Source organism: Megascapheus bottae, chromosome 11 (assembly GCF_031878675.1).
Source record: "Megascapheus bottae isolate mThoBot1 chromosome 11, mThoBot2.hap1, whole genome shotgun sequence".
In the NCBI taxonomy this organism is placed as follows: domain Eukaryota; kingdom Metazoa; phylum Chordata; class Mammalia; order Rodentia; family Geomyidae; genus Megascapheus; species Megascapheus bottae.
In genome coordinates, this window is record NC_143519.1 from 61,197,929 (window position 1) to 61,207,070 (window position 9,142).

Genomic DNA, 9,142 nt, shown 5'->3' on the forward strand with positions numbered 1-9,142 from the left:
CTGACTGGCCACCAGCTTTCTATATTTATTTATTTGCAGTGGTAGGGCTTGAATTCAGAACCCAGGATTGTCTTTGAGCTTTTTGGTTCACGGCTAGTCCCCTACCACTTTAGCCACAGAACCACTTCCAGTTTTTTAGGTGGTTCATGGGAGATCAGTCTCATAAATTTCCCTGCTAGAACTGGCTTTGAACTTTGATTCTCAGGTCTTAGCCTCCTGAGTAAGTAGGATTATAGACATCAACCACAGCACCCACCATATTTGAAGCTCTTCCAAGACCTCACTGTGTTCCCTCCTCTTCCTGCTGTTTTGCTGCCACATCCACAAGGGAATTTCAGGGCAGGAAAGGTGTGATTTTCCTTAGTTTGCCTGGATTCAGACTTGCACAGAACCTGGGTCCTGACTGCTGTCCTGGGGTTCAGGTAAGTTTTGGGGAAGGGATTTTACAGGCAGCTGAAAGCATCTGGATCTAGAGAGTATCTTTCCCATCCAGGGCTAAGGAGGAGGGCTTCTCCCCCTTCCACTCTCTGCTGTCCCCCAGATGTTCGAATGTCTTGCAGCTCTGGCAGAGCCAACTAGAGATCCAGTGACAATCATGCTTCTCCTTTGAAAAGGAGTCCAGTGTCTTAGAAAGCCTTGTGTAAAACAGAGGTGAACTGTTTGCAAATGTTTATTCTTGAACAAAAGACACCAGGAGAAGAAAGCAGCTTTGAAAATTCTTTTGCTAGATCTAGCAGTTGAAAAATCATGAAGCAAGTCATTAAGAGTAACTAGTACAGGGGACAGGAGTTTGGCCTAGTGGTAGAATGCTTGCCTAGCATGCGCAAAGACCCTGGTTCAATTCCTCGGTACCACATAGAAAAAAAGCCAGAAATGGTAGAGCTCTGGCCTTGAGAAAGTCCAAGGATAGTGTTCAGGCCCTGAGCTCAAGCCCAGGACTGTTAAAAAAAAAAAAAAAAGAAAAGAAAAGAAAAGAAAAAAGAAAAATGGGGCCGGGAGTTTGGCCTAATGGTAGAGTGCTTGCCTTGCATGGACAAAGACCTGGGTTAGATTCCTCAGTAGCACATACATAGAAAAAAGCCAGAAGTGGTACTGAGGCTCAAGTGGTAGAGCTTTAGCCTTGAGAAAGTCCAAGGACAGTGCTCAGTGCTCAGGCCCTGAGCTCAAGCCCAGGACTGGCAGAAAAAAAAAAAGTAACTAGTGGACCTTCTTGGAGAGCTTTCTAGAAAATCTGGGAGCTCATTTTGCACATATTTCATTGTGTATGTTTTGTTTTCCCCCTTTTATTCCTGTAACAGTCCTGAGGTTTGAACTTAGGGCCTTATGCTCTTGCTAGGCTTCTACTTCCCTTGTTCTGCAAAGCCAGAGCTCTACCTTTTAAGCCACACCTCCACTTGCACCTTTTTGTTGGTTAACTGGATATAGAAGTCTCTTCGATGTGTCTGTCCATGCTGATTTTGAACCACAATTCTCAGTTCTCAGCCTCCTGAGTAGCTGGGATTAGAAGTATGAGACACTGACACCTGGCTATGATGTGTATATTTTTATATCCATGGTTTATGTTAATTTGTACAGTATAACACCCTAAGGCTGTGTTGAAGAAATTAATTAAATGTACACTATGTAGAGCATATAGAAGAAAACATTTTCACTAAGGGCACCTTAGAGATCTATAGATTTCTAGGCTCTCAGGGGAAAGGGCTGTTGGGGTGTGCATTTATGCACAGGAAGTTGAGCCTCAGTCAGCATTGTGTATGGTGATGCACCATCTTAATCACAGCACTCAGGAAGCTGTGGACAGATTGTTCAGAATTCTATAACAGTCTGGGATGCACAGGAGAGACCTCTTATCCAAACAAAAAGCTTACTCCAGATTTCCAGCAAATAAGGTTAAATTTTAAACATCTGTGTCACTACTGAATCCACAGTTCCCTACCTTGGCAAGTTAGCCAATGTAAGCAAGAAAGTTCTGAGTTCAAATCCCAGTAGTGGAAAATAAGTAAATAAAACATTCTGGGAGCAGACAGAATCTATGCCAATTTAATGTCTTTATGATCATGTGAATTTTTTTTGTTACTGAAGCAACCTATACTGCATACCTTTCACCTTGAAAAGGTGAAAGGAAAAGTATACACCCCCCACTAAGGTTGTCCTGTGAACTTGACTTCTGTCAGCCACTTCTGAGTAGCAGCTGTGGATGGATCTGGTGCTGAGAAAACTCAACCCAGTTTCCTGAGAGAATATGCTTGTGAGTTCAGAAGGAAACATCTGCCTTTCCTTTCCCCAAAGTACTTGTTTTGCATAGACTGTGCTGTGCTACTCAGAGACTCCCACAATATGGCGAAATATTCCTATGAATGATAGGCTAATTTTTATAAGTACCTACGGGGGGAAAAATCAAACAAAAATAACCAGCACCAAGTACTGGTGACTCACCCCTGTAATCCTAGCTGTTCAAGAGATGAGATATGAGGATTGTGGTTCAAAGCCAGCAAGGGCAGGAAAGTCCATGAGACATCGCCAATTAACCATCAGAAAATAGGAAGTAGAACAGTGACTCAAAGTGGTAGTCTTGAGCAAAAGAGCTCAGAGGATAGTGCCTAAGCCCTGAGCTCAAGCCCTATGACCCACAAACACACACACACACATGCACACACACACTCAGACATACCCCAATAAAACCAGGGACACTTCTACCATTCCATTACTCTAAAGAAACCAGGTCATTTGTATATATTTGCTTTTTGTCTGCATGCATTTTCTTCAATACGCATGTATATAAATATGTGCCTACATAATTTATATATTTTGGCCCCTATCTCCTTTTCTGCCTCCCTCCTCTCTACCCCTTCCTTTTTCTTTCTTTTTTTGGCAGTACCAGAGTTTGGATTGAAGGCCTTATATTCTTTCTCTGGCTGGTACTCTACCAATTGAGCCACCCCTCTAGCTCAGCATTTTTCTAGTTAATTGAAGACCAGTGTCTCAGACATTTATGTCTGGACTGGCTTCAAATTTTGAACCTACAGATCTCAGCCCCCAGAATAGCTAGGATCACAAACATGAGCCACTGGCACCCACTAAGACTGGGCATTGCTCCTTAGCTTTGTTCCTCAGGGCTAGTGCTCTAATATTTGAGCCACAACTCTACTTTTACTTTTTTTTCTGATTAATTGGTCATTAGATTCTCACCAACTTTCCTGCCTGGGCTGGCTTCAAACCAAATCCTCAGATCTCAGCCTCCTGAGTAGCTAGGATGACAGGTGTGACGACTACCTTTATCCTGCTAAATCTCGCCGTTCTTTTGAGTGTATTATGGGAAATGGAAGTGACAGATCAGGAAGTAATTTTGTGTTTGTGTTAGTATTTATAATGTGTTCTTTTCATGCACATTATGTCAGATTTGGTCTTTATATTGGCCTTGCAAGATAAGTAAGCATTCTTCTCTGGTTCAAAAATGTGAATTGCAGGTAGAATGCTTGCCTAGCATGCATGAAGCCCTGTGTTCGATTCCCTTGTACCAAATACACAGAAAAAGCTGGAAGTGCTGCTGTGGCTCAAGTGGTAGAGAGCTAGCCTTGAGGAAGCCCAAGGACAGTGTCCAGGCCTTGAGTTCAAGCCCCAGGACTGGCAAAAAAAAAGTGACTTGCTCAAATTGAAACCATAAATACATGTTCTCACTTTAAGTGTAGTTTCCATATTTGTTGTTCCTATTAAGATTAGTCCGAAGTTGGGTGCTAATGGATTTTGCTTGTGATTCTAGCTATTCAGGAGGCCAAGATCTGAGGGTCACAGTTGGAAGCCAGTCTGGGCAGGCAAGTCCTTGAGACTCTTATCTCCAATGAAGCACCAAAAAAAGTCAGAAGTGAAACTGTGGTTCAAGTGATAGAGCATCAGCCATGAGGAGGGAAAAAAAAAAAGCCATGTCAGACCATGAGGCCTGGAATTCTAGTTCTACTACTGATTAAAAATAATAATAAAAGTGAACCCAATCACGTGTCACTTTCTAGGACAACGTTCTTTTCTTTTCCAGACTGGCCTGGAGCTCCAGTCTTCTTGCCTCCACCTCTCAATAACACATCCTTCTGATTGCAATTGGTTTTTCTAAGCCTTTAACTTTCTGCCCGTGCTTGCTCTGTGCATTCCAGGAGAGCCTGCCGGGTGCCTTCCATCCTGTGAGCAGCGGAGGCTGCGTCCATGACTGAGTGGTTTTCCTCTTTCAGCTTTGGTGTGTCTTCTGACCATGAAGATCTGGTATCTCCTGTTGGCCACCGGGGTCTGCACAGGCACCATGAGCACCCAGGACACCTGTCGGCAAGGATACTCTGGCATTCCTGGAAATCCAGGTCATAATGGCCTGCCGGGAAGAGATGGACGGGATGGAGCGAAGGGTGACAAAGGGGACCCAGGTAGCCAGCACCCTCCATCAGCTCTCACCTTCCCACTCATTCAATCCTGCAACTCCTCCATCTCCCACCGAGTCCTGGCTTGAAGGTCATATAATGGCCTGATTAGGATCATGTTACATCCCAGACACAGGAGTAAAAATGCCAGACAAGGCCAATAGGACTGTGTCCCCATCCCTAGGGACAAATGTGGTCTCTGATCCAGCAAGGCATTTCAGTGCTACAAGAGAGGCCCATCTATCTTCCTCACTTGGCCACAATGGTGACAGAATTTCAGCAACATGAAACCAACAGAACTCAGGAGCTGGACCCTGGTTACTCACACCTGTAGTCCTAGCTCAAGGATGGAAATTCAAATCCTAGGACCAGCACACACACACACACACACACACACACACACAACTAGACAGTATTTGGGGTTTCCTGTAGCAGTATCTATTAGCTATAGGGGGATGGTTCTGAGGCCCCACAGGGTACCTGAAAATGCAAACAATACTGAACCCTAAATTTACTATGCTTCCCCCCACATATGCACAGAAGTCCAGGTAAATTAGGACATTAACAACAATAATGACAAAATGGAACCATGTAGACCAACATCAATGGTATATCCCATTGTCAGTGTCACTGCCAAGGTCACTTTGGGGTCATTATGAAGGAATCCAGCTGCTACATGTACAAAAGCATGTCCGGGGTGTGACCGTGAGCCTAGCTTGTGATGGTGACAGTGGCCATACATGACTAAGAGGCAGTGATCCTACAGCAGCAATCTGCTGGATGAGGGGAGTTCAGATCCTGAGTGGGCTGCCCTGAATGTTCTTTCCACTACTCAGAGTGGTGTGCACTGTACGACTTAGCCAGCTAGTATCAGTAGCTCATGCCTGTGGCCCTGGCAGCTCAGGGGGTTGAGAGCTGAGCACTGCAGCCGAAAGCTAGCCTGGGCAGTAAAGTCTAGAAGACTCTTCTCTTTAATTGATCAGCAAGTCTAGAAGTGGAGATATGGCTCAGGTGGTACCAGGCTTGAGGGGAAAAGCCAAGTCAGAGCATGATGTCCTAAGGCTGGAAGGAAGGAAGGAAGGAAGGAAAGAAAGAAGGAAGGGAGGGAAGGAGGGAGGGAGGGAGGGAGGAAAAGGAAATAGGAAGGAAAAAAAAGAAAGAAGAAAGGGGTGGAGGAAGGGACAGAAAGAAAGTAGAAAGAAGGAAGGAGAAAGAGGGAAAGAGGAAGGGAGGGAGGAAGGGAAAAGACATTGCTGTAAAATGGGTGCCATCACCGTGTACCCCCTTTCTCAGCCCTCCGGAACTTCAGGGACTCACTCATCTACTTCATCACTCATTCCTCTTACCCAGCTCCACATTTTGGTGATCCACCCCATCTATCTTGATCCCCTCACACCCCCCCCCCCGCCATACACCTGAAGAGGTGCCCATCAGAGGTGGGGTCACGCCTGGAACTGTTCACCATTCATTCCATATGGATACCGATGGCCAGGAAAATAGGAACTTGAATTGCATGTCTTGTCTGTTTTCTTCTTTTCTACCTAGGAGAACCAGGCCTTCCCGGGGGCCCAGGAAGAGATGGGCTGAGTGGAGAGAAAGGAGAACGAGGTGAGTAGCTAGACTGTAGAGCATAAACTGTTTCAGGGGTTGATCATGGCATTAAATGATTCTTTGAAGTCCCATCTGTGGCTCTCAGGAACCAGTAACCAAGGAACCTTTTCTTTTCTCTTTTCCTGTTGGAGCCAGTCCTGGGGCTTGAACTCAGGATCCAGGCACTGGTCCTGAGCTTTTTTTGCTCAAGTTTGGTGCTTTACCCCTTGAGCCAGAGCTCCACTTCTGGCCCTTTGGTGGTTATCTGGAGATAAAAGTTTCATAGACTTTTTTGCTCAGGCTGGCTTCAAATTGCAATCCTGAGATCTCAGCCTCCTGAGTTAGCTAGGATTATAGACATGAGCCAACAGTGCCCAGTCCAGACAACTCAACGTGCAGAAATGCACAAGGTCCATAAATACTTTCTGGAAAGAGACAAATAGAACTTCTTTTCAGCATTGTGGGACACATGGTCTCTGTCACCACAGTGCAATAAAAGCAGTCAGCCTCAGCTGGGCACTGGTGGCTCATGCCTGTAACCCTAGCTACTCAGGAGGCTGAGATCTGAGGATCGCAGTTCAAAGCCAGCCTGGGCACTAAAGTCTGTGGGACTTTCATCTCCAATTAACCACCAGAAAATCGGAAATGGCGCTGTAGCTCAAGGGGTAGGGCACTAGTGTTGAGCTGAAGAGCTTAGGGAGAGCGCCCAGGCCCAGAGTTTAACCCTCATGATCAACCAAAAAAGAAAAAAAAAAAATGTGTGTTCCAGCAAAGCCTTGTTCCAGTAATGCTGTGGGCATGAAGGCTGACCTTTGAACTCTAATTGCTTCTATGTAGCATGGGATATTTCTTTTGGCCATTTAAACACGGACAGGTAGAGCCAGATAGTAGTGGTTCTCGGTCGGCCATCCTAGCTGCTCAGGAGGCTGAGATTTGAGGATTATGAATAGAAGCCAGCCTGGACAGACAAATCCAAGAGGCTTTCATCTCCGATCAACTAGCAAAAAAGCCAGAAGGTGCAGTGTGGTTCAAATGGTAGAGCACCAGCCATGAGTGGAAAGAGCTAAGGGTGAGTGTGAGGTCCTGAGTTCAAGCTCAGTACTTGCACATATTAGAAAGGTTGTGTGTGTGTGTGTGTGTGTGTGTGTGTGTGCGCGCGCGCAAGTGCATATTTACATATAGTTTGGGAGAAGATAAATTACATACCATCTTGTATCAATTACAAACTTGATTTATTAATTTGTTTTGTGGGCACTGTCTCTAATCTTTCTTTCACTCAAGGCTAGCATTTTACCATTTGAGCCACACAACTCCAGTTCTGGCTTAAAAAAAATATTATAAAGGTGATGTACAGAGAGGATAACAGTCATATGAATCAAGCAGAGGGTACATTTCTTTTGGAACAAGGCCACCCCTTCTCCTGGTCCTCCCAGTTTTTCTCTGCCCTGCCACCCACAAGTTGTAAAATTCAGATTCAACCCAGTATCCAGTGAGTACCATGGCTACATCCTTCCCCAACCAAAGACAGATCAACCAACAATCAAGACAAAGAAACCAAAAAGGACCAAAACCCAAACCAAGTTCTAGCTTTTTTTCTTTTGAGCTGTGAATCTCCTGGGCCTTCCTTCTCAGGCTGGCTTCCCACAAGAATCCGCTCAGACTTTGGCTTCTGGATGGAAAACGTCCCTGCATCCTCTCTTTCTTCTCTTCTTCTGTGTAGGAGAAGATGGAAGGGTGGAAGCAAAAGGCATCAAAGGCGACGCAGGCTCCAGAGGCCCCCCGGGGAAGCACGGGCCGAAAGGATCCGTCGGCCCCACGGGAGAGCCTGGACCCCGAGGAGAGCCGGGCCCTCAGGGGCAGAAGGGGGAGAAGGGGGACTCGGGCCCCGCTGGTCCGGTAGGACTAACAGGCAACCCTGGACTCGTAGGCCCCAAGGGCTTCCCTGGCCCTGTGGGTCCCCTTGGCCAGCCAGGTCCCAAGGGAGAGGCTGGACCGATGGGACCTCAGGGTGAGCCGGGAGTCCGGGGACTCCGAGGATGGAAAGGCGATCGGGGAGAGAAGGGGAGAACTGGGGAGCCGCCCGCCTCGCCCCAAAGCGCTTTCACGGTGGGTCTCACCGCGCTCAGTAAGTTTCCCGCTCCCGATCTGCCCGTCGTGTTCGATAAGATCTTCTACAACGAGTTCCACCACTACAGCGCGGCCACGGGCAAGTTCACCTGCCGCGTGCCCGGGGTCTATTACTTCACCTACCACGTCACCGTGTTCTCCAGGAGCGCGCGGCTGTGCCTGGTGAGGAACGGGGTCGAGGTGCTGCACACCGGGGACGCTTACCTGGGCTCCGAGGACCAGGCGTCGGCCGGCCTGGTCCTGCGGCTGAGGCTGGGGGACGAGGTGTGGGTGCAGGCGACGGGGGGCGAGCGCTTCAACGGCCTGTTCGCAGACGAGGACGACGACACCACCTTCACGGGGTTCCTGCTGTTCAGCAGCGCCTGAGGGAGGCTCCGCCCAGCTAGGGCGTCCCCGGGCCCCTGGGTGATGCCAGCCACTGGGTGATTTGAGGCGATGAACTTCTCCCATCGGCGATCGCAACCCTGGGCTCCCCTCTCCCCCCCCCCCAAAAGAGGCAAACACAGGACAAGTGACTTCTAAGACTGAGTCTATGGGTCTCTGCAGCTTTCCCAGTCCTTAAGTGAATAAAAATTACTCATACGTAGATGCCTTGTGTGTGTGTGTGCTGGCACTAGGATTTGAATTCAGAGCCTTCCTCTTGCTTAGCTGCTTTTTTTTTTGTCAGTCCTGGGCTTGAACTCAGGGCCTGAGCACTGTCTTGGACTTTCTCAAGGCTAGAGCTCTACCACTTGAGCCTCAGCACCACTTCTGGCTTTTTTTTTTCTATGTATGTAGTACTGAGGAATCGAACCCGGGTCTTTGTGCATGCTAGGCAAGCGCTCTACCACTAGGCCAAATTCTCAGCCCCTTGCTTAGCTTTTTCACTCAAGCCTGGTGCTCTCCCACTTGAGCCACATCTCCATTTCTGGATTTTTGCTCTGGGTCAATTGGAGACAGATGTCCTCTATCATGTTGTTAGGCATCAAGAAAGCCCTCTCCAGTAACTGGTGCTGTGTGTTTGAATTTCCCAATCTTGGGAACTG

The 9,142-nt window shown here is 47.4% G+C and overlaps 1 protein-coding gene across 1 annotated transcript; it reads left to right on the forward strand.

Moving 5' to 3' along the window:
• The first annotated feature begins 335 nt into the window (after window positions 1–335).
• LOC150057247 (uncharacterized) lies at window positions 336–8,697 on the forward strand. The gene is made up of 4 exons (XM_090341762.1): window positions 336–422; window positions 4,221–4,406; window positions 5,946–6,008; window positions 7,711–8,697. Exons 2-4 carry the CDS (start codon window positions 4,241–4,243, stop codon window positions 8,481–8,483), a joined length of 1,002 nt encoding a protein of 333 aa, XP_090197888.1. The 5' UTR covers window positions 336–422; window positions 4,221–4,240; the 3' UTR covers window positions 8,484–8,697.
• The last annotated feature ends 445 nt before the right edge of the window (window positions 8,698–9,142 follow it).

Bases quoted from the DNA above. Each gene is read 5' to 3' on its own strand.
- LOC150057247 (XM_090341762.1), top strand. From the start codon at position 4,241: ATGAAGATCTGGTATCTCCTGTTGGCCACCGGGGTCTGCACAGGCACC. The intron at 4,407-5,945 runs GTAGCCAGCACC...TTTTCTACCTAG, and splicing joins GGGTGACAAAGGGGACCCAG to GAGAACCAGGCCTTCCCGGG. The intron at 6,009-7,710 runs GTGAGTAGCTAG...TCTTCTGTGTAG, and splicing joins TGGAGAGAAAGGAGAACGAG to GAGAAGATGGAAGGGTGGAA.